The 23,528-nt window shown below is 64.2% G+C and overlaps 1 protein-coding gene across 1 annotated transcript in view; it reads right to left on the bottom strand.

Moving 5' to 3' along the window:
- LOC111145618 (tweety family member 3) overlaps positions 1-23,196 on the bottom strand; it is a 28,609-nt gene extending 5,413 nt beyond the window's left edge. The window contains exons 1-12 of the mRNA XM_022500644.1: positions 22,930-23,196; positions 9,280-9,449; positions 9,033-9,144; positions 8,678-8,898; positions 8,386-8,481; positions 7,623-7,695; positions 7,294-7,369; positions 4,991-5,046; positions 4,287-4,379; positions 2,588-2,680; positions 2,081-2,217; positions 226-399 (exon numbers count right to left, since the gene is read on the bottom strand). Of these exons, the coding sequence (XP_022356352.1) occupies positions 226-399; positions 2,081-2,217; positions 2,588-2,680; positions 4,287-4,379; positions 4,991-5,046; positions 7,294-7,369; positions 7,623-7,695; positions 8,386-8,481; positions 8,678-8,898; positions 9,033-9,144; positions 9,280-9,449; positions 22,930-23,052 (1,424 nt within the window). The 5' untranslated portion in view covers positions 23,053-23,196. The remainder of the gene's footprint in view (positions 1-225; positions 400-2,080; positions 2,218-2,587; positions 2,681-4,286; positions 4,380-4,990; positions 5,047-7,293; positions 7,370-7,622; positions 7,696-8,385; positions 8,482-8,677; positions 8,899-9,032; positions 9,145-9,279; positions 9,450-22,929) is intronic.
- Positions 23,197-23,528: the final 332 nt, after the last annotated feature.

Raw genomic sequence — 23,528 nt, 5'->3', positions numbered from 1 at the left:
CACCACGAGGCTGGCCCCTGGCCTCACCCCGGGCATCCCCACACCCTCCCTACAGCCTCTCTCTGAGAGAGTGGCCTCACTGCGGCCACCACCCAGGCTTGCCAGGACCACCCCGCCAGAGGCCAGGGCAGCTCCTGCTCCAGCCCCCACCCCACCGACCAGCTTCTCACTGCAGCAGACGTGCCTGGGTCTGCCTCCCCCCGCCCCAGCTCCAGCACGGCTCACATGTACTCGGTGACGGGGGCGTTGCTGACGGTGTGCGCCGCAGCCGGGAGGCTGGTCTCACTGCCATAGCTGCTCCCGCAGCTGTACAGGCTGGGCATGTGCACGCGGTACAGGCTGTCGTGCGTCTGCCTCGGCCCGGGGGCCGCCTCCTCCTCCCCATCCTCGTCAGGGCCCCTGCAGGGAGGGACACCCAGTGCTCGTCACACCCCGGCCCAGGGCAGCCGGCCAGGGGCCCCGGGCGGGTCCGCTCAGAGGCAGACACACGTGCGGATCCTGGCGTGCTCGCCGACAGCCCACGGCACCGTGACGTGCCACCCTGGTCGCATCCTCCGTGAGACGGCGGAGCCAAGGATGCCGACCCCGCAGCCTGTACACAGGGATGCTGTCTGCCTTCAGGGGAAGGGGGCAGGGTCCCTCCTCGCCAGGCGGAGAGGGCTGAGGCCTGGAAGTGGGGGTGTCCTCTCCTGGCCCTGCAGGTCCCAGCCTGCACCTTTGGGTGGCCTGAGCCCAACCCTCCCGCTCTGCTGTGCTCTGGCCTTCTATCCGCTCTGTTCGGGCCGCTGCGGGGTGAGGCAACGGAGCCGGGGGCCAGGTCTTGGGCACGCGCAGCTCTCCTCACGTCCTGCCCACTCCGGGTCAGACTTGGGGCCAGGCTACCCGGTGGTAATGGCGCAGGTCCGCCAAGCCGGGGTTTCCGTCCCACCTCCGAGTGCCAGCTCTGTGACTCTGAGCAGAGGGCCTCCCCCCTGGGCCCCTTGCAGGGAGGTAAGCAGGACAGGGGTAGCAGCCGGCTGGGCGGCAATGACCAGCCAAGCCCCGGGCTAAGCCCTTACACGCAGCGGTTCACCGAGGACCTACCGACCCCAAGACGGGTGTCTCTCACGACCCCCATTTCACAGTTAGGGAGACGGAGACCCAGAGTGGTGAAGTGACTTGCCCACAATCACCTAATAAACAATAATCTGAAACCCAGGCCATGTGGTTCCAGGTCTGTTCTCTTAGCCACTTCCCTAGGGCTGCCACCTCTATTACCACTGCCGCCATCACCGCCAGATTCCTCACTGCCACCACCGCTGTCACCGTCTTCAGGACTGTCACCATCACCGCCCTCACCGCCACCGGCAGCATCACCAGTGCAGAACCCCAGACAGAGGGAAGAGCTCTGAGCTGAGGTCCTTGTCATCTGATCTGGGCCACCAAGAAGCAGCCACAGCCCAGTGGGAGGGGAGGTGGTGAGTCTGGGAGATGAAGTGTCAGGCCCTGAGCAAGGGAAGGGGCCCGGCTCCTCCCTGTACCACTCAACGCAGTACTGACCAGGGAGACTGAGGCAGGAGCTGCCAGGACCCCCACTTCAAAGACAAGGACATCACAGCCCCACAGGAAGTAGCTGCCGTCCTGGTCATCCAGCTGAATAGGCCACAGAGGCCACAGGGCCCTCCCTGCGGAAGCTCCATGTCCCCACAGCTGGACAGCTGCTGTCTCCATGCGCGAGCCCTGCACACGTGCCCCGAGGGGCGGGGAGACGGACGGGACACCCCGAGGCCAGCCGGTCAGAGGTGCGGAGGGGCGTGGGGCACGGAACCGGCGCTGGCGGGCAGGACAGCTGGCTCTACCTGCCTGCCCTGGACTTGCACGTGCCCTGGGCCGGGAGCTCCTCTAGACTCAGTTTGCCATCCGGGAAATGGGGCTGCTCGCACGGATATGCTAGCCTGCGAGCACCGCAGCGGCTTACAGAGAGTCAGCCGGGGAGGAGGCTGTCCGCTGCTGTCTCAGGGAAGGACAGCGGTGTCCAGAAGGCACATCCCGACAACATCCTGCCAGCGGCGTGGCCAGGGGCGAGGGCTGAGCCCCTCACCTTTTCTGCTGCCAGGTGTGGGGGACGCTGCAGACGATGGAGCTGAACATGAGAGCCGTGACGAAGGAGAAGAGCGCCAGGTAGATGAGGCCCTCCACGCCGTCATAGCAGAAGCCCGTCAGGGCCTGCACATAGTCCTAGGGCCAGACAGCATGGGGACAGCACGGCCCACAGAGACCAGAGAGAGACAGGGAAGGCAGGATGAGATGGGACACATGGAGCCGCAGCCCAGCCCACGGCTCGCCGCCTGACAGCCCCCCGGCTCCAGCCTGGGCTTCGGGCCCCCCACCCATGGGTGCGCGCCCATTCTCCAAGTCCCCACCCCCACCCAGGTGCACCCTCTGCCCCCCAGCCCTCCAGCCACACACCTGCCCCCCCAGCTGCACACCTGCCCCCTAGCTACACTTCCAGGTGCACTCTCTGCCCCCCAGCTGTACCCTCTGCCAGCCCCCGAGCGGCACCCCTGCCCCCAGCTGCAGCACCCTGGCTCGGGAGGCCGGTTCTCACCAGATGCAGGCTGCGGCAGTCCACCAGGGCGGTGAGGTGCTGTAGGTTCACCTCTGTGCCGTTCAGCACCTCCTGGACACGGAGCAAGGGGTCCTGGGCGGGGACACAGAGCACACAAGGTCAGTACCACGGTCGGGGGGGGGGGGCCCGAGCCAGGCATAGGTCCTCTGGGAGCCCTCAGGGTGCCCGTCCACCCATACCCTGCCATCGAGACAGCCCTTGACCCCGTGGTCTTGACTCAGGCCCTGAGGAGCTTGGGCTTCTAGAAATGAGGGCCAGAGTCTGTGTCCTGGCCCCAAAGGGACTGCTGAAGACAGAAGCATACTGGGGTAAGTGGGACCCATGAACGCCTGTCAACACAGGAGAGACAGCAAATGCCCACGTAGCTCCTGATGGGGGCCTGGTTCTCTGGAAGAACCTTACTTTCAGGAACAGTTAAGGAGAAAATTTTCATGCTATTTTAAGTGACAAAACATTATTCGAACACTCTGTATAGAGCGAGCCTGGTCCTGTAGTGTGTGTCTGTCCCTCTGTGTGTGCGCGGGCATGGGCACCTCTGCCTGCATCCTGTCCATGGGCAGACGACCCCACAGAAACCCTCCAGGGTGGACAGGGTGCCTCTAGACCAACCAGAGGGCCCGACATGGCCTTCCGTGGCGCACGTCCCAAGAGCGCCCAGCGATTCTGAAGCGGATCCCCAGACAACAAGACTCGCCATTTGGGGCTGAATAGTCACTCCCTGCACTGAATTCCTATGTTGCATTCCTGACCCTAAACACCTCGGAACGGGGCTGTCGGCGGGGTCTTTCAAGAGGTAATTAAGGCAAGCGGAGGTCACGAGAGACGCGGGCTCCAATCCCATGGGACCAGGGTCCTGTAAGAGGAGGGGGTCTGGGCACACACAGGCAGAGGGGGACGATTGCATGAGGACACGGGGAGAACATGGGGTCTACACACCACGGAGAGAGGCCTCGGGAGACGCCTGCCCAGACCATGCCTGGTGTTGATGACTTTGACTTCTAGCCTCTGGCGCGTGAGGGAGCGCATCTTGGCTGTCTCAGGCTCCCCGGGATGCAGAGCTCCCCCCGTGGGACCCCAGCTACCTACCCACTCGCTCGCAAAATACCCAGAGGGTACCCGGGCCTGAACAAAAGTAAGAAGCAACTGCAACAGTGTGTCTCCATGTGCATCTTTTCCTTAAGTTCTGCAGCTCGTTACGGAAGGTCCAGCTGGTCACAGAAGTCTGAGCCCAGCCGTGCGCACACATGTGCCCCAGCCCCAGCCGCGCTCTGCAGTGGGGCGCACACAGGCAGGACCCCCGCGGGCTGACCCCTGGGGACGCTAGACTTCGTCAGGAGCGCGGTAACAGACGTGTGGACAGAATGCTCAGGACCCAGAACACCGCAAGGGAAAAACCGCCAACCGACCCCCCCACCAGTTCCCAGAACACCTCCAAGGGCCGGGGGTGGACCTTCCTTTGTTCCCACATCTGTCCCCGTTTTCCCTTTTCGTTGTTTTTTTTTTTTTAATTCAAAGAGTTGGTATTACTTTTAAGATAAAGAGCTACATTATTTTTAAAAACCTAGCCCAAACCCCCGGGGCAATGACAGGCAGTGAAGGGGAGGAGGGGAAGCCTCTGCGAGGAAGGGTGGGGGAGGGGTGGCGGCAGCCGGAGCTGGGGACGCAGCACCCTGCTCACCTTGGTGGCCGGGTACTCCCGGGGGACGGTCTTCAGAAGCTCAGCCACCAGGTCCTGCATCTCCACCAGCGCCTTGTGGCTGCCAGACAGCTTCTGCTCCACAGAGAGGCCTGCTGACTCCGGCAGGGGTAGGGCAGCCCGGCTCCCCTCCCCCAGTCCCACCACACCCAGGTAAGGCAGCGCCGGGGTCCCGGGGGAGCCCTTAGGGAAGCTGCCCACACACACAGAGGGAGTAAGATCACCGAAAGCAAGGTGACTTCAAAGCAGGGAGCATTTCACGACCCCCCGGGCCGCACAATGACGGGCAGTGACAGCCAGTGGGCCAAAGCATTTCCCTCCAGACTCCACTGTGACTCTGGCTCAGGTGTTCCACAGCGGGCCCAGGACCCCTCCCCCGGTGAGACATCCCTGGGCCCCTCCGCACCTGCCCTGCCTGAGGTTGGCTTTGCCCTGCAGGGTGGCCCCGGGGGCGACCCAGGAACTGACAGGAATCCCCAGTCCCTGGGGGGCATTAAGCAGTCCACCCCAAAGGGCTTGCGCCAAGGGCATCAGGGTGCCAACCACGGGGGCAGTTAGCGACGCCAACGTGGCATTCGTCCAGCGGCCCCCTGGACCCCAGCTCCTGGGGTCCCAGGGTCTCAAGGCCTCTGAGAAGGGCTGAGGGCCGCAGGGCTTCCCAGGGGCGGAAGCAGCGGAGCACTCACCTGCTGGAAGGGGTTGGTGGCCCGGGCCGAGCAGGTAAGGTAGTACTGCAGAATGTCTGCGGACAGAGGTCAAGGCGGTGGTGTGAGGGCGGCCGTGTGCATGAGCCGTGTGCATGCCCGTGTGAGCCCATGTGTGTGCTTACGTGCACCTGTGTGCACCTGCATGGATACTGCGCGCACATGTGTATGTGCATTTCTGCCCGAGTGTGTGAACAGACACACATGCCCACACATCTGTATGCACACACTCACACGTCTGTATGCATGTATGTGTGTGCACGTGTCCACGTGTGTACATGTCTCTGCACACATGCGTGTGCAGGTGTCTGTATGTTGTGCCTGTGTGTACTCAAGCACATGTGTGAGGAGCTGTGGCCTGCAGGGAGCCCAGGGCCAGGGCCCAGACCCTTCTGCTCCAAGCAGGGTCCTTACAGCACACACATGTGCCCTGGGGGATGCAGCCCTCTTCCTCTTTTCCCTCTGGGGCAGCAGACAGGCACTGGGGGTGGGCAAGGGGTCAGAAGAGATGCAGGGATGCATGGGCTCCTGGCTGGCAGAGGAGGGGACAGGGCCTGGACACGGCTGTCGGGAGGGCCCAGGACTCAGGTGGCCTGTCTACTCCCCGTTAAAACATGTGTCGATTCTGTGTCCAACATTTGAAGATGGGATTCACTTACAATTGTGATTCTGGAAACCCCAGGAGGCCCACACCTGGCTGTAGCTGAGGGAGGAGCAGGGAGCCCATCTGCCTGCCCACGCCCATAAGGCTCTCAGACCCACAGACTCAGGGGGCTCAGCGCCCGTCCCTGCAGCAGCGACACTGTGGTTTTGGAGTCCCAGGTGCCTCCCTCCTGGGGCCCTGAGGCCCAGGACAAGAGCAGGTGCACAGGGCTGGCCGCAGCCTGGCCCCCTTCCTGCCCTGCTCCCACCTCGGCCTCTCGGGCCTGGGCTCCCACGCAGCTCACTTTGGCCACTTGTAGAGGGGCCGGCACTCTGGCCTTGGCTCTGTCTGGCCCCGGGAGGGGGGCCCGTGGCTTCCAGGCAGGATCTCACACTCCCTTGAGGCTGGGGGCTGCTCGCGCTTGCTAAAGACCTGGGAGTCCTCAGCAGTGAGGACCTGGAAAGGCTGGGGACAGTGGTGGGCACAGCAGGGCCACTCCGCCCCCATGGGAGGGGGAAGAAGGCAGACAACCCTCCTTCCTGGGGGCTCCTCGGGCTCAGGTGGAACCTGTTCCTCCAACCAGATAAGCCAAAAACCAGCCCCCTGCTCATCCCTGTGGCTTTCTAAGGCAAGGAGGGAAGACGGTCCTCTGAAGGCCAGCATTTTAAGGCCACTTAGAACCCCTGTCCCTGTGGGGACAGTGCCTCCACCCTTCTCTAGAGGAACATGCAGCACCCACAGCAGGGCACACCCACGAGCTCAGCAACTTCCAGCTCTGGCTGCACCTGAGCCCCAGAGCCCCACATGCAGCTGCCTCTTGGGATGGCCAACTGGCATCACACTGTGGTCCCCACCCTCACCCCCAGACCCGCTCCCTGCCCCCACCTCGGTCCACAGCTCCAGTGACCACGGCAGCTCAGGCAGAGAGCAGGTCCTTGGCGCCTCCCTCCCTACACCCCACTTCTCCAGGAGCCCTGTCCTGCTGCTTCACAGCACGTCCTCATCCATGCTCCGCCCTGCTGGCTCAAGGCACCCCAGCTCCTGACTGGAGGAGCGCAACAGCCTCCCTGCCTTCCTGCTTGACCTTGTAGCTCCAGCAGCCCACAGATGCTTTGATAAGGCAATCCAATCTTGGACCATGTCTCTTCTGGGCTTCCCACTCTCCAATGGACCCTCCAGAATTAAGCCCAAATTCTGTCCTTGACCTGGCCTGCTGGGCTCCCCACCCTTTCCTCTCCCAACTGGTCTATTTTCTGCCTCACAAACATACCAAGTTTGTCTCTGCCTCAGGGCCTTTGCACAAGACACACAGCCTTCTCTTATTCAATTTTAATGCTACCTCTTTGGCAGGCCACGCTGCTACCTGCTCTGAAGTGGCATGTCATCACTTGCCTTGCCCCCCTTGTCACCTGTCCCCACCCTCACCCCACCCCCCATCCCTGGCTCAACACAGCCCCATCCTCATCCTCAGCACCCCCTGTTCACAGAAGGTGTTCCTGTTCACTTACTAACTTCCTGATCGATGCAGGTCCTGCCTCCCCTGACTGAGGGCCCAGGAGGGAAAGGATGCCTTGGCCTAGCTCAACGGGGTCTCCCTAGCCTGGCTGCTGGGGTCCTGGCTCAGACACGGCTACAGACTCACCCCCACTCAGTACCGAGTGCTCCTCCACCATCCTGGTCACATAGGTGTCGGGGTCCACACAGAAGTCACTTGAGCCCTGGGGGGGGGTACAGGCAAGGAAGATGGGCTGACCAAGCTAGGTCCCCCACCCTTCAGCTCTCACAGATAGAGCCTGCGGCCCATGTCTGCTCTCAGCCCCAGAAGGTAACATGTGAGTGCTGTGTGCTCACAGAAAGGTCTCCACTCCTCGTGGAACCTCAGTGTCCCAGGTGAAAGGCATGTGACGTTCCCCACCCCCTTCCCATGCCTAGGCCCAGCAGACCAGGATCACACATACCCCTGCTACTCACCACAGACACGGCCAGCTCCAAGCCCAGTGAGCCCCAGCTGATGACCAGGGCCAGCACCCCCAGGAGGCAGACCCTTGGGGCAAGGAATGCCAATCAGTATCCCCCAGGCTGGGGTGCCTGCAGGCCAGAGGGCCAGGGCCCCGGGGAACATTAGGGGGTCTCTCCACACAAGGGCTGTGGCTTCTCCCGTGGCCTGGCCTTAGCCAGAGCCACCCAAAGGCCAGGCACAGATGGACTTCTCTCCCACCTGGTGTGGGCTGCGGTGGGGCTCAGAGCTCAGGAAGCAGCTGGTCTTCCTGCTTCCCCCTCCCCCGAGCGGACAACAGGTCTTGGCCTTCACCCGGCTCTCCCTTTCCCCCAAGCACTGTCACCGGCAGCGCCTGGCCCAGGTGGGGGCAGGACACAGCTGTTCAGCTGTCCTGGGGGAAAGGAGGCCAACATCTCACAACTACCCTATGGACGAGCCATCCCCACCTTCGTCTTTGAGATGAGGACACGGAGCATCCGTGTCTGGGGGCCACCCGTCCCAGGTGGCCAGCTGAGTAAGCCGCACAGTGGGGATCTGAACCCACAAGGCCTCCAGGCCAAGGACAGAGCCTCCAGTGTGACCTCCTGGTGTCCCCATGAGCTGGTGGGGACCCACCCCTCGGCAGACCTATAGCTACACCCACAAATGGGTGAGGGGGAGGCACGGTTGATTCAGAAGGTGGTGCTGTGGGCGCTGCCCCCTGCTTCCCACCGGCCCTCAGGCCCACAGACTCACCCAACCAGAATGCCCTTGGAGCTGCGGATGAGGCCCACCAGCACCAGCAGGCAGATGGCCACTTCGAGCAGCAGTAGGCCGAGGTAGCCCAGCCACCTGTGGGCACACAGAGGATATGGGTGGGGCCCAGAGGGGCACCCACGGGCAATTCTGGAACATTGGGGGCCTAAGGGGCTGCCATCAGCTCTTGTAAGAGGTCCTGGGGAACTTGGCCCCTCCTCCCCACCAAACCTCAGACCCCGGGCTCTAGGGGCCAGTTGGGGCAGGGAGCAGAAAAGGCGGCCAGCCGCACCTGTACCAGTCGTAGAGGTCCACCTGCTCCGCCAGCACCTCGAGCGACACGGCGGGGTTCCTCCAGAACGGGATGGCCGCTGTGTAGCCCAGCAGCATCCCCAGAAGGCCCCGCAGCCGCTGCACTGCACGCAGGGGCTCCGGCCGTGCCACCAGCTGCCGCTCCAGGCTCTGCAGACTGGGCTCCGCCGAGCGGTTCAGGGCGGCCGCCGTGTCCCACACCTGCGCCGGGCCGGGGGCCGGTGAGCCCGGGCACAGACCCGCTCCCAGCACATGCCCACCCCTGGGGCGCACACGCAGACACAGGGTTCAGGGGCAGGAACAGAGCCCCCCCTTCCCATCGGACGGCCACTCACGCGGTCCTGGACCCCTGCCACCGTGCGGTTGGCGTGGCGGAGCGAGTAGGTGGCCCGATGGATGCCGTCACTGGTCTCCCCGTTGCCATAGAACCCCACGGCGATGCCGGCGCTGGGACGGGGCGGGGGGGCGGATGAAGGCGCATTGCCTGCAGGCGGGGGGCCCTACCGGAAGGGGGGGGGAGTCCGGCCCGGCTTGCCCCTTCCGGCCCCGCCCCCACCTGGCCAGGCCTGGCCCCGCGCTCACCTGCAGACCAGCGTGGCGATGATCACGCACCAGGCGGTGCAGCAGCAGTCGGCATCCAGGTGCTCCTCGCTCTTGCGCCGCCGGCAGCACAGCCAGAAGGAGTAGAAGAGCAGAAAGAGGAGGTCCAGGGCGAGGCAGGCCAGCGCGGTGGCCCCCAGCAGCAGCAGCGCCTGTGGGAGGTGGGGAGGCGGCGCTGGAGGGGCAGGTGCGCGGCCAGCTCTGTCGCACCTCTAACATGCTGCGCGGGGTGCACTGGAACCCAGCCGTCCTCCAGCCCTGGGGGCAGAAGCTCCCCACACTTGGGTGCTTGCCTGTGAGCCCCCAGACTCCTGTCCTTAACCCTGCACTAGCCACCAGGACCGGCCCAAGCCACACTCCCAGCGGCCAGGTGAGCATGGCCATGGGGTCCTCCCAGGTCCAGGGCCCCCGAGCCCAAGGCAAGATACGTCTAAACAGGGGTCCCTGACCAAGCCCAGGAAGGAGGTGCCGGGTGGGCAGAGCCAGCACTCCTGATGATAGCCCTGTGGCCACGGAATGCCCCTAATCTCCTGGAGCCCATTTTTTCTTCTGTAAAAAGGGAGGGAATGCTCTCCCCAGAAGAGGCCAATGGGAGTCTCTAGGCCATGCGCACCATGGAACCAGGCACACAGCAGGGCCCTCCCTCTCGGCATGGACACTGCTCTGGACCTGGCTGCGTTTGTGAGCCCCCGGGCCCTGGGCAGCCAGAAGGGCCCCGAATTCTCCAGCCACATCCAGGAGTCACCAGGGAGGAGGAAGTGCCCCTGCAGCACCCTCCTGTCACCGAGGTCGGCGCCCCCGATGGGAAGTGGTTGACTTGCTCCGGCAGGGACACCCACTGTGGGCTCGGCCAGGGGCTGGGCCTCCACCTGTTGGAGCACATGGCTCTCCCTTTCGCCTGGCCCAGTGCGTCACCTCTGTTCCACTGATAAAGAAACTGGCTTCAGAGAAGTTATGGAGGAAGGACCCAAGTCCCACGTCACGGCCCATCTGGGACCTCTGCCCGTGTCCTATGTTGGGGTGGGGGTGGTGGCCTGATAGAGCTGCAGGCTGGGCCTGACCATGTTCACCTCCTGGGTGGCGGGGGTGGTAAGTACCAGGCAGAAGGTCCAACACACAGCGGCACCCACCCCACGGGGACCATCAGATTTGTGGTGTGGCCACTGGGCCCCCCACAGCTGCCCTCACTGGCACTGCCGCAGAGATGCTGGGCCTCAGGGAGACCTGGAAACACCCTCCCTCCCCCATGTCTGAATGCTCACCAACAGTGGCTGAGGGTGTGTGTGTGTGTGTAACACCCACCTGCCCCTCCCCCACCCACTGCAGGGCCCCCCCTTGGGAAGAGGCTCAGCCACCTTGGCCCTGGCCCCCAACAGCTGTCTCCCAGGAGATGGCTGCCAGGCAGCGGAGGCAGGATGGCACTCCCTGCCCTCCCAGGAGCCCACTGGTCCCAGAGGTCTCCCCTGAGGCCCACCGCTCCCGGCCAGCATCCCCCCACACCTAAGGCGGGGCTCCCCCACTTCCCACCAGACCAGGGCCTGCCCCTCTAGCCATGCTTCAGAGCAACACGGGTGCCCCGGGGGCTGAGGTGCTGTCTGGAGCCACCACGAGGCACGGGGTGGGGAGGACCAGGGTGACACCATGAGGCTGTGGTCACAGGCCACTGCCCTGCCGTGCGGGCTGCCCCACACTGCCATCTGGCCACAAGGGGTGTCAGGGGCTGGCGCCCTCCCTTCCTCCTTCAGGCTGGGGGTGCAGCCGCCCACTGCCCCTGCACTGGCAGGAGGCCTGATGGGGGCCCTGAGGCCCCGCTCATGAGCTGGCAGGGGAAGGGGAGCTGGCCTCAGTGCCACGCCATGGGCCCAAGGCTCCTGGAGGGCAGGGACGCTCACGTCACGGAGGGTACTCCCAGTACCCAGGCCACAGCCAGGAGCCTCCAGGCCGCAATCAGGGGTGTGGCAGGAGGCCAAGGGCCAGTCACGGAGGGGGCTCGCCTTGCGGGTCCTGGTATCAGGCACTGCCCTCATCCTGCCCAGCCCCGGATGTCAATAAACATCAGAGTGCTTGCAACAGCACCGTCCTGCGGGCTCCCGGGTCTGCCTCACACGCACAGCCTGGACATTGACCCGAGGGCTGCAGGCCCTGCCCACCTGCTCCTCGCTGGGCAGAGGCCAAGGGCGGAACACAGCATGGCTCCTGGGGCCATGGCTCGCTCTGGACATCTGCACTTTCCTAGCCCAGGCTGCCTCCCAGTCACCAGTCCTGATACAGCCACCTCTTCTCTACCCTGCCCCTGGGCCCTCCAAGACCACAGCACACCCAGACCCAGCCCCCTTTCGCCGCCCTGCTGACCCTGGCTCCCATGCTTCCCTGTCCCTGCCCTGCGCTCACAGTCCCCCTGAAGGTCACCTTTTCTCCAACATTTGTCCCTTGGTCCCGGCCCTGGCCCGCCATCATGCCACCTCCTATCCTGCCCGTAACCCCTCGCCCCACGCATGCAGAGAACAGTGGGCATGGAGTGGGTGTTCAAATACGCACATGGACACACGTCCTCCAGAGGATGGGGAGCCGGGGCCAGAGGCCCAGGGCCCTGAGAGCCCACCCACTCCGGTGCTCACTGTTATCAGGACTCCCAGCACTGACGGGCCCAGTCACTGCCTCAGAGATGTCAGGACCACCCACTCCCATTTGCTAGGCAGGAAAACTGAGGCCAGCCAAGCAGGCCCCTCACATCTGGAGAGAGGCAGGGCTCACAGTGCCTCTGGGAGCCAAGGCAGGTGCCAGCCTGGTAGGTCCTCAGAGGGTACTGCCTGAGGGCTCTGGAGCTGCCAGGCTGGTGGAGGGGTGCTGCCTGCTGGACACAAGCTGGGCCACGCAAACCAGAGAGAGCAGGCCAGGGTGGTGCACCGGGCCTTGTCCGTGAGTGGACCATGGCCGGGCACCTCCCCGAGCCGGCCTGTCCACGTCCGGAAGGTCCCTGCGGCCGGGAGTCACGCTTGTACCTTTCCTGGGTCCTCTCCTACTGCTTTGATTTGGTTTGTTTTGTTGTTGTGGGTCTTTTGGGGTTTTCTTTTTTTTTAAACCACACACTTGTACTAACTTCGTAATTACAGTGCAGAGCCAGAAATCTGTCAGTAGCTCTTTCCAGCTGAGTGCGGGAGGCCCCGGTCAGAGCCCAGCTCTGCCACGTGAGCGTCCCGTGCAGTCTCGCCCGGCCTCTCTCTGCACCCCGTTTTCACCTCGGTGAGTTGATGGGAGTGTTCCCCGGTCCTCTGGGCTATCCTTGGGGAGAAGGCCCCCGGGACCCCGAATTGGGCCCCTCTCGGTCCATGGCATGGTCTCACAGGCCCTGCGGGTGCCCAGTCCCCCAGGAGCCATGACGGACAGGAGGGGAGGGACGTCCTGGCTGGCTACCAGGAGGCCCAGAACTACCTGCCGCTAGACAGAGGAGCGAGGGAGGGGGGTTCTGCCCCGCCCCCCCAGCCACCTGAAATCTGAGGCCCACGTGGGGCAGTCCAGCCTGCTGGGAACCAAAGCACTGAGGTTCCAGTGCTGCTCAGCCTGGCTCAAAGACATGACCGTGAGTCAACCTCGTGCCTCAGTTTCCCCACCTATAAAGGAGAGACAGGAACATCACTCTTCTGGCCCGGGACTGTGAGGATAGCAGGAGCTAGTCCCTCGAACACGCAGAACAGCACCTACACAGGGGTCCCCCAGGAAAGGTCAGGGTCCTGAGGGCGGCTGCTCCCAGGGCCAGCTCTGCCACCGTGCAGCCCGGTGGGCTGGGGGCAGAGAGAGGGCATCCTGCCTGCTGCGGGGGCTGGTCCAGGGCCACTCAAGGACAGGCTGAGCATGCCCACATCTATACCCACACGTGCACTCCCGCACAAGCGTGTCCACACTCACACGCACACATCTACACCCATGTGTTCCCAGACGTTCACACCTGTATTCACACTCACACATGCACGTGAAGGTGTCACCCTGTGATCTCCCCAGCAGGGGCACAAACAGCAGCCTGTGGCTGGAGCTCCTGGGGATGGGGGGGGGTCCCAAGAACCTGGGTGTTGCGACACTTGCTGGGACTGGAAGTGGGGAAGGCCGCCTCACTCACGGCCACCTGGCTGGGGGGCATAACCGCCATGGCCATGGGAGCGGAGGATGCTCCCATCCCAGCCCAGCCTTACGGAGCCAGTCAAGGACCAGGGACTCGGGGAGGACCACTGCCAGGGAGCCCCGGGCCAGGCTTGATGGGGGTCAGCTCTGGGGCTCAGAGCTGGGTACCAAGGAGGTAAGTTACTTTCCAGAGGCTTCCCTGGAAGCAATGACAGGCAGAAGCCCAGGTGCCCTGTCACCCCCACATACCCCTGGAACCCTGCCCACTGGGAGCTAGGAGTCCACCTTGCCCCCTGCTGGTCTGCCTCCCCAGCTTCAGGAAGCCCCCCGACTAGGAGAACGGGGTCTGTCTGCATAAACCTTCCCCAGGGGATGCTGGAAAGGCCTCACTGAGCTCATCAATCTAGCGGAGGCAGTGCCCACTCGCACTTGGCCCCGGCCCCCAGCTCTACACCCCAAGGTCTGACAGGACAGTGGCTCTGGGGCCTGGGCCACCACGAATTCCCTCTGCACCCAGGGAAGGTGCTGGCACCTCCGGCTCACAGGTGTGGCACGGGGGCGCAGTGGTGGTGGGGGGTCTAGCCCATCTAGCAAAGCTGAAGAGCCCGTCGCCGTCTGGGTGCATGAGCCGGGCACAAGGGCACCCAGCGTGACCTGTGCCCGTCTCCTCTTCTGCTGGCGTTGCCGTGGCAGCCCCGCCTCCCCTGGCCAGGAGCCAGCGTCCCCTTCACTTCCCCTGGGCCCATTCAGAAAGAGAATGGGAAATGTCTGATCAGCATCTGGGCTCTGACCAAATGGAATTTTCCGTCTGTGATGGAAGTGATGTCAGCACTCGGTCAGGCGAGGCGAGATGCTTGGGCCCGTGTCCCGACCGCTGGCCACAGCGCTGGCTGCCAGCCCCCACAGCACTAAGCACACACTGGGCTCTGTGAGGGTGCTCGCAGTGGGGACTTGGTGTGGCCCTCCCACCCCCCTCCCCCCAGCCCTCCAGCTCATTTCTCAGCCCTGGGCCACCCCCTCCTCCCAAGGCCCCTGCAGTCCCCACCGGAGCACAACCCCCTGCCCTGGCCTGTGGCCAGACACTCTCCTGCAAGCCCCAAGGCCCCCCAAAGCCCCCCTCCACTCTGGAAACACCCCAGGAGCCAGAGCTCAGGGTCAAGAGCCACCCCTGGCCCAGCTCTGAGGCCTGGGGCCCAAGACCCCAGACTTGGCGGGGGAGCCAAGGACAAGAAGGGGCCCAGGGAAGCAGCTGTGTTCCGAGTGAGCCTAAGCTGGTTCCCTGCCCGGGGTGGGGGACCCCTGGCTCAGCCCCAGGCTTGCTGGCAGGCGGGGTGCTGGGGGTCCCAAGCTGGGGAGGGTCCACAGCGTGCCACCAAACCTTCCTAGAGCTTTGCAGCAGGCAGTAGGCTTGGCCCCATCCACGGACGGAGACCACAGCGTCAGGGGCTCCAGGCTGGGAGCCCATCCCTTTGACACCCCACCACTGACCTGGACACCACATGTTGGCTCCATAGCACAATGGATAGTGCACTGGAATTCTTCTGGACATGGCATGTTGGTGCCTGGGCATCTGCACCCCGCCCCTGCACAACACTAGGCTCAGCTTCAGGGCAGGCTGCTCGGATGTGCCTGAGGCCACCAAGCCACAAAAGCCATGCAGGACCCCAGCTGCGGCCGCGAGTGTGCCTGCGTGGGAGCACGCCACATGTGGTCCACACATCGGAACCCCCAGCAGACTGCTTCCCCACACACCCCTCTCTCTGGAGAGGATCCTCTGTGCCTGAGGTCCCCCCTACTGCCCATGGCATGAGAGGGGCCAGCAAGGCCCTGAAGCCCGTGGAGGTGGGGGCCCCTGCAGGAGGCCATGGCTGGCAGGGCTGCCACTCGGCTTGCCCCCACCCCTCCCTGCACCAGCCCTCCCTTCAAGAGGGCTCCTCCAGCAGTAAAGGGCAAGGCTCCAAAGACCAGGCAAGTCCACATTCCTCCAGGGCCCCGGGACCCCACTGCCCCACACCCCAACATCCTCCTGTTGGCTGCCTGTCTCCCTGGAGTGGGGAGGCCCTCAGCCCAGGGCCAGCCTGAGACCGAGACACATCAGCACGGGCAGTGTCCGGATTCAGCCCCAGGCCCGAAACGGGGATACAGGGCACAACAGACACAGCCCTTGCGGGGCACGCAGCTCCCGGGACCCCAGCATAGAGGCCGTGCACTGTCTCAGAGGCCGTGGGAGCCAGGCAGACAACCCGGGGCGGGGGGCAAAAACAGGTGTCTGAGAGCGCCAGCAGGGCACCATGGAGGAAGGGTGTGCTCCCAGAGGGGGACAGCCTGGGCATTGGCCCGGCATGAGACCCAGGCTGCATGCCTGGGTTCCGAAGGGCTCTGGTGGCTAGAGTGGGGGCAGGCAGGTGTGTGGGGTGGGGGCAGCAGACCCTTCCACTGCTCTCCAGCAGGGCACATCCTACCCCAGCCCCAGAATGGCCAAGCGCCTTTCTCCAGAGGAAGAGACCAGGTTAGGGTATCCAGGAGGTTGGCGGGATCCCAAACCCCAAGGCACCATCTAGGAATCCACACGTGGCTCAGCTGGAGCCCTGGCCCAGGCTGGACTGCTGCCCTAGCTCCTGGGTCTGGGATCCCTTGCCAAGAAGGGCTCCCACTGCACATGGCTGCCCGCTCCCCTAGGGCTGGCTCTTTGCCTCAGCACCCACTGTCACCCAGCCACGCATATACCCTCACTGGTCCCTAGACCACCTGGGGAGGGGGCGGCACCCCCCTTCCAAGGCCAGGGGCCCGAAGCCAGAAGGGATGCCGGAGGCCCATTCATGTAAGTGGTGCAGGAAGCAGGGTCTGAGCCCACAGAGGCCTGTTGAGGAAGGCTCCAGAAAAGGCCCCCCCTCACCTCCCGGGCCAGGCCATGGAGTGGAGCTGGGCGCCGGGCTGGCTGTTCGGCCCGCAGCCCCCCACCCCTCTTAACACACTTGGCTGTGGCTCCCAGATGCCGGCAAGAAATTAAAAACAGATTTTCCACTGAGTTGGACTTGGGTTTCCCGAATTCCATGACGGTGAGCTCGTGGCCATCCCGGAGAACACACAGCCAGCGGCCAGCCAAGAAGGAGCCCAGAAGGGGCCCAGCTGTCCGCCCAAGTCCCCTCACACTGAGGTCTGAGATCCAGAGCGTCAGGTCGCACATGGACATGCAGCAGCTGAGCCCTGATGTCCCCACAGGGTACACATCACACTTGCCCTTATCCTCCGGGAACCATGGGGACAGAGGCGTAGCAAGGCCAGAGGTGGGCAGAAGGCCCCGAGAGGACTGCTGGCGGGTCATCCCCCAACCCAGCCCCTGCCTGCCGCCCTCCAGGTGTGGGGGGCCAGCCTGCTCTCCTGCTGCCCGTGCGACACGGGCTCACGGCAGGAACGGTCACAGGGGCTGCCCTCCCCACGGCAAGGGTGTCTGTTTTGGTCCCGGTGCTCTCACACATTTCCCAGCATGACACCCAGAAAAGCCCTCTGCTCTCCAGGCCTGTTCGCAAGCGCCTCGCCCCTGGCCAGCCCTAGAGACCCAGGCCACAAGCCTCAGTATAGCCCGGGGCCACCAGACGGGCCTGGTCCCAGGACACACATCGACCAAGGAGATGTGGTTCAGGGGGTGCAGCCTCCTGTGAGGACCCCGGCCTCAGCCAGCTTCCTCTGGGGAAGGGGCTTGCTAGGGGCCTGCTAGCTGAGGCCCAAGGGCGGCCCCCATGTGCAGGCCCGTGTGTGCACATGAGCCCATCTGGACACCTAACAACAGTGGAAAGGGAGTCTCACGAGGGGTCCCGTACAACCCCTCCCCCACAACCCGCCCTGTCACCTGTCACCTGCAGACCCTGGCCTAGCCTGGGCCCTCTGCCTGCTCCCGCTCCTGGGGGCACTCCCCTCACCCAGGTGCCTTCTCTGAGGCCCTCCTCCTGCCCCTGATATTAGCCTGGAGCCCTGGCCTTGACCCAGGCCCACTGAAGCCCTCCCAGCCTATCCACAGCGTGAGGCAAGCTTGCTGCCTGGGCTCATGTCTCCTGTGCTATGGACACCACTCCCCCCCGACCCCAGGCCCTCCAGGTTCCTGCCGGGCAGACGGCAGACCCGATTTGGGAGGCATGAGCCATCCCATGTCTGGCGGAGACTCCAGGGTGGACCCAGCATTTGTGGGCCCCTCCTTAGGACCTTAGATCAGGGATGGAGGCCCCCACCACAGGGTGGTCACATGTCCCAATGCCGGGGGGTCACATGGGGGCACTTCCCGTATCTGGGACCCAGTCCCTGGGCTGCAGATTCGGTTCCTCTTCTCCAGGCAAAGACTCAGCAGAGCTGCTGGTGGGGGAGGGGCCCGCTCCCAACACCTGCTGCGCTCCCCAGAAACAGCTCTGCCGGGGGACCCAGGGAGTCTCTGCGTGGGGGCCGTGTCCACGGAAAGCAGGCCGGACAGCAGCCGGCACACATCTCCCAGCCCACTGATGCTGGCTGGCCAGCGGCCACGACTCTGCTTCCACAGAGTCCACAACGACCCCCCAAGGGCCACTGTGGGGCCGCCCCGAGGAACACTTAGAGAAAGGACAGCAGGGGCCCCTCTGGGAGAGCGGCCATGGCCTGGGCTAAGAGCCACAGTGCAGCCTGCCTGAAGCCTGCCCGAGCCCCTCCCTAGGGCCAGCAGCTGACGTCCCTCCCCGCACGTCCCCTGCACAGACCAGTACGGTGCTGGCAACATGGCTTCCCAGCACGTCCCCAGACCCTTGGAAACCAGGAGCCACCAAAGGCAGAAGGATGGGGCCCAACGAGGCGGACCCCACACCAACGCCAAGTGGGGGATGTGCCAAGTTTCCCAGGACACCCGCCACCCAGGTGGAGACCTGGGACTTGGCTGCAGAGGTCACCAAAGGCCGTGCCCTGCCTCCCCCCACCACCGCCCCACCAAAAAGGAAACAGCCAGGCTATCTGCTCTGGCAGGGGCTACCCTGTCCCCTCACCACTGCATCCCCAACGGCCAGCCCCTCGGTGCTGTCCGTGCACAGGGTGCTCTAGAAGCTTCTGCCCTCTCCTCAGTGAGGTCCATCCCGTTTGGCGCGTTCCTGTCACTTGCGGCCTCAGCGCCCTGACAGTGACCACGGGACGCTGGTCAAGCGTTAAGAACCAAGGGCCAACAATAAGGCCTAAGAGGTGGTGACAGCAAGGGCACACGGAATGACTGTGGTTTAAGTGACACGCACCGGACAGGTAGACTTGCACAGACCGAATCCAGCCAGAGGGGCTTTCTGGTGTTTCCTCATGCTTTTTCCTATTTCCCAAACATTCCATGAGTGTTTAGCGCTTTTGTAAATGAGAAGACAGGCGACACACACTTTTCGGGACCTCCAGATCAGTGAGGAGGGTGAGAACGGGGCAGCCCACCCACAGCCTGCAGCCAGGTACGCACCTCACCTTGCCTGAGTCTCAGCTTTTGACCAAGATCCTGTGGTCTTAGCTAGGAGACCGATGGCCCTGGCAGTCATACAACCCAGAGCTCAAAAATGCCCTCTAAGCAGCGCCCCCGATCTGGGTTCGCACACTTCCGGGCACAGAGTGCGCGCTCACTCCCTCCTGAGGCAGGACGTTCAGGCTCCCTTATTTGGGCCTGAGGCTCAGGCTCCTCTCTGCTCCAGGGCCTTTGCATGTGCTCTTCCTGGTGCCAGGAACCGTTTTCCCCAAGGACTCTACATGGCTACTTCAGTCTTATCTTTAGGGTCTCAATGGAAACACCCCAGCACTCCGGGTTCTAACAGGAACCCACGTGTTGAGTCCTACGTGCTTAGCAAACATGAGGGGAATGCTACCATATGACCTGGACGGGGTCGGCCAGTGTGCCCACTTATGCCAGGCTCCCAGGCAAGTCCCAGCCTTCTGGGTGTTCGCAGCCTGACTGATACCCTCCACGGCAGGCCAGGTAGCACCTCCTCCAAGAAGCCTTCCCTGACCAGTGGGCTCCTGCAGGCCTTGTCCTGACACTTCCAGCCCCTCACAGCTTCCAGCCTACCCCCACCAACCCTGAACTGGCAGAGCAAGGGGGAGTCGGGAGGGCTGGTGGGGACTGATGGTGGGGACTGATGGTGGTGGGGCAGACTCCTTGACGGAAGGGAAGCCCAGACAGATGGCTGGTTGCACCCAAGGTCACATAAATGGAAAGCCACAGAGCTAGCGCCCAGGCCCCCACTCTCCAGCTGGAAGAGAAGGCTCTGGGACCCCTGCCCAAAGCCAGGACAGGCCCTACCATCACCACAGAGCAGGCTGGCTGCAGGCCACATAAGGCCCCCAGACATGGGGCCCAGCTGGCTCCGCCTGGCCGTGCAGCCACCCGGGGGTCTCCTCCTTCCTCTGGGCCTGCAATCTTCCCTGCTGCCCACCCCCACAAATGAGAGTACGCACCCATTGAGCTGTCCCTGGTGCAAGGAGCTCTAGGCCCAGCCCCAGGGGCACCAGAACGACAGCCCCTCCTGGAAGGCAGCAGAGGGTGGGGTAGCACTGAGCAAACTCCAGAAGCTTCTCTGCTTCCTTCCAGTACCTGCCTACCCACAGATCCCATCAGCCCCCACAGAAACCACGGTGCACCCTCCCTGTAATCTGTCCATTCAGCAAACATCACGGGCCCCCAAGAGGTGGATGCAAAAGGCTCCCCTCCTCATGGGAGCCTGAGACTTTCAGCCCCAAGAGAAATGCCATCCTTGCTCCTGCTGAGGCTCCAAAGTGCCCAGTGTAGGATCAGCCAGTGCTCTGGGGGCCCCCCATCAGCTCCTAACCCCTGCAGGGGGCCAGCAGAGGGGGACCCAGGAGGTCCCCCACCCTCCCAGGATTGACTCTGGCTCCTACCACCTAATCATTATGGGATTCTCAGCCAATCCCTTCTCCGAGCCTCAGTTTGCTAATCTGTACGATGGAGACAACCATTTTCATCTCCCAGGCTTGGAAGAGATAGGGCTAGTGAGAGACAGCCCCACATAGGTTCCCAAACCAAAGCCTAGCTCATGGGGTTTTCCAGTGGGTTTTACCAGGGCTCCCAGCAGTGCATGCTGGGGGCAGGAAATAGCGAAGAAGGGCCAAGGCTGGTCTCCTCATGCCACACACACCCTCTCTTCCCTGAACCCAGGCCCCACTTTTCCCCTGGGTAGTCCAGAAGGCAGAAGACCTCCTCCCTAGCTGGACCCAGCCCACATGGGGGGGTGGGGGACTGCCAGACCCTTCAGCCCAGGTGGGGGCCGGCCTAACAGGCTCCCAGGCCGGGGTGGGGGGGTCCCTGGGTTAGGAGGATGAGGGCTCCACCACCCACCAGCAAGAAATGGGATGGGAACAGCTGCCCCCCCTCCATCCCAGTGAGGAACAAGGGAGGCACAAAGAGGCTCCAGGCCATGGCCCCCACTGACCCACTGCCCAGCCACCCAGGAAAGTAGCTCTGTCTGTTGCAACCAAAAATGGAGCTGGAGCACGGGGCCCTTGCATCCCCCACTGTGACCCCACAAAATCTGCCAGCCCAGATTTCAGGGTGTGACAATGAAGGATCGGAGAGGTCAAGCGCTTGCCCCAAAGCACCAGCACGGGAGGCAGGGGCGGGATGTATGTCTGGGCCTGGCTCACGCTACAGCCCCCAGCCAGGAGCAGAGGCGGCGGGGGATGGAGACGGGCTGGTTTCCACGCCGTGAATTATTCAGTGGCTAATTCGGCTCCACAGAGAGGAGGCAGGAGAGTGAGTCAGAGCCCTCCCACAGCGGAGGAGGGAACAGTGCTCACAGAAGCTGAGGGCAGACATCAGGGACCTCTCAGGGGCACAGGGCCCTGCAGGGGGTCAGGCTGAGCTGCGGGGGCCCACCACCATTCTGGAGGCTTCCACAGGCTGGAGGCGTCGGCCCCTCACTCACTCCCCACAACGTGTCCCAGGATCTCCAGAGGGCAGGAGGGGCTCCAGCTGGTCCAACCGAGGCGGGCAGGCAGCACAGCAAGCCTCAGGCCAGCAGGCCAGCTCTGTGTGGGTCCCAGATACCCCAGGTGGCCCCAGCGGTAGCCCCAGAACCTCCCAACTAATAACCGGCGGAGAACTTCCGCCAGCACAGACCCTGGCCTGCAGGAGCCAGGGGCCGGACATGGCAGAGCCAGGACATATGGGAGGCCCCAGGGAGCACAGAAGGGTGCTGCTCCCACACCGGTCCGTACCCCAGGGCTGGGCTCCTAGGACGTGGGCGTCGAGTTTTCTAAAAATCTTGCCATCTCTGGGCATGCCTGGGCCAATCCCTGGCCCCCTTTCTAGTCTGCTTGAAAACAGATCAGCAGGGCTGGGGGAGCAGGCCTCAGGTGAGCACTGAGGCTGGGAGTGCTGGGTTCCCATGGTGTCCTCGCTCTCTGCTTCCGGTTCTTGCTCTCTAGATAAGGGCAACCAGGGAACACAGAGTTCTACATAGGTGAGGTGTGATCACGTCCACGGAATCCTGGATTCCCAGGCCATCTCCACCAGCAAGGCCATTCCACTCCACCCGGGGCTCTGCAACGACCCCTGGAGAGAAAGAACCCCAGGGGTGTTCCGGGTGAAGGTATCCCAGTCATGGGGCTTCTGGAATCCGGATCCCCAGGCAGGAAGGAAATGCCCACAGCCTGGTCCCCTGCCCTGCACTCAAATGACAGCAGCTCAGTGCGGGGGGTGGTGCTTGGACTCGGCATGACCCCAGGCCTAGGGTTCTACTGGGAGAACCTGGCCCCCTGGGCAGAAGGCTGCAAAGGCTCCCACCGCCCCTTTACAGCCTCCCAGAAGGAGGCCCATCTTGAGTGCCTGTGGTTGGGCTTCCCATCCCCAGGGGCTCCTGGCAGCCACGACTCCAGCCAGTCCAGGTGTCACCAGAGCACACACTGCACCCAGCAGGGAGTCACTGCCCGCCTGAGAGGGCTGGCATCTGCCCAGCTCACTCACCCACCAAAATCTTGGCAGGGAGTGGGATTCCCCAGCCCGGGGCGGGGGGAGAAGGAATCCCCTCCTGGCTGCACCCAGTGCTCTGAGGTATCAGCTTGGTCTCAGAGCCCTGGGCTCCTCTGGGTTGGGGGTTCTGCAGGGCCCCAGGTCAGGGCTGCCCCAGGTGATGGGCAGGGGCCTGGGCTGGAGCTGACAGCTGGCAGAGGGGGCTCCACAGAGGGAAGCAAGGAGGCTCCACATGACCCCAGAAGGGAGGGCCTAAGTAACACCAGAGGAGAAGGCTAGAATCTGCAGGAGGGCCATGGACCTCCATGCAGGATGGGGGGTCTTTAGACGCTCACAGAGGGGAGCCCCAGGACGCAGGAGGCGACCCTGTAGAAGAAAGGGGCTCTGACTCACGAGAAGGCGGAGGCCGTGACCCTCCAGGAGGACAAGGGGCGACGGCGACCCTCGGAGAGGAGGACCCCCCCCAGACCCTCAACTGCGGGGGGTGGGGGGTTGGGAGTCTTCAGACCTTCGAACGGAGGGGCCCTGACCCCCGACCCGGGGGGCCGCGTCACCTGCTGGTAGTCGGTGTCCTCGGGCCGGAACTGGCTGCTGGTGGTTTCCCAGCGCAGGTCGAAGTGGGGTAGCCGGTGCAGGAGGTTCACCCACCAGGGCGCCGCGTAGCTGACCCCGGCCATGGCGGGCTGGCCGCCTCGGGCGCGTGCCGCCGCGCGGCTCCTTCGCTGGCCCGGGGGCAAGGGGTTCAGGGGTCCGCCAACCCCCGCCTGGCCGCCCGCATCGCCCGCGCGCTCCTGGGCCCGGCCCGGCCCGGCTCGGCCCGACTCGGCTGCGCTCGGCTCCGCTCGGCCGCCCGTGCCCGCCGCCTCTTTGTTCGCCGCTGCCGCTGCCGCCGCCGCTGCCGCCGCCTCCGCGCGCCCCCGCCCGCCGCCTGCCGCCCCGCCCCCGCGCTGCCATTGGCCCGCCGTCCGGCGGCCCCGCCCCGCAATCTCGCCCCGCCCCCCACCACCATTGGCCCGCGGCCCGCCGGCACTGCCCCTCTGTCCGCCCGCCCTCTCCCCGCTGGCTCCGCCCCTCAGCGCGCGCCCGCCCGCCTGCCCCGCCCCCGTGCCGCCATTGGCTCGCTGGACCAGGCTCCGCCTACCAGGGCCCCTCC

This window comes from Enhydra lutris, unplaced genomic scaffold (assembly GCF_002288905.1).
Source record: "Enhydra lutris kenyoni isolate GAN:26980312 unplaced genomic scaffold, ASM228890v2 scaffoldscaffold13, whole genome shotgun sequence".
Lineage (NCBI taxonomy): Eukaryota > Metazoa > Chordata > Mammalia > Carnivora > Mustelidae > Enhydra > Enhydra lutris.
The sequence above is the reverse complement of the archived record's forward strand: the minus strand, read 5'-3'. Positions and strand labels throughout refer to the sequence as shown.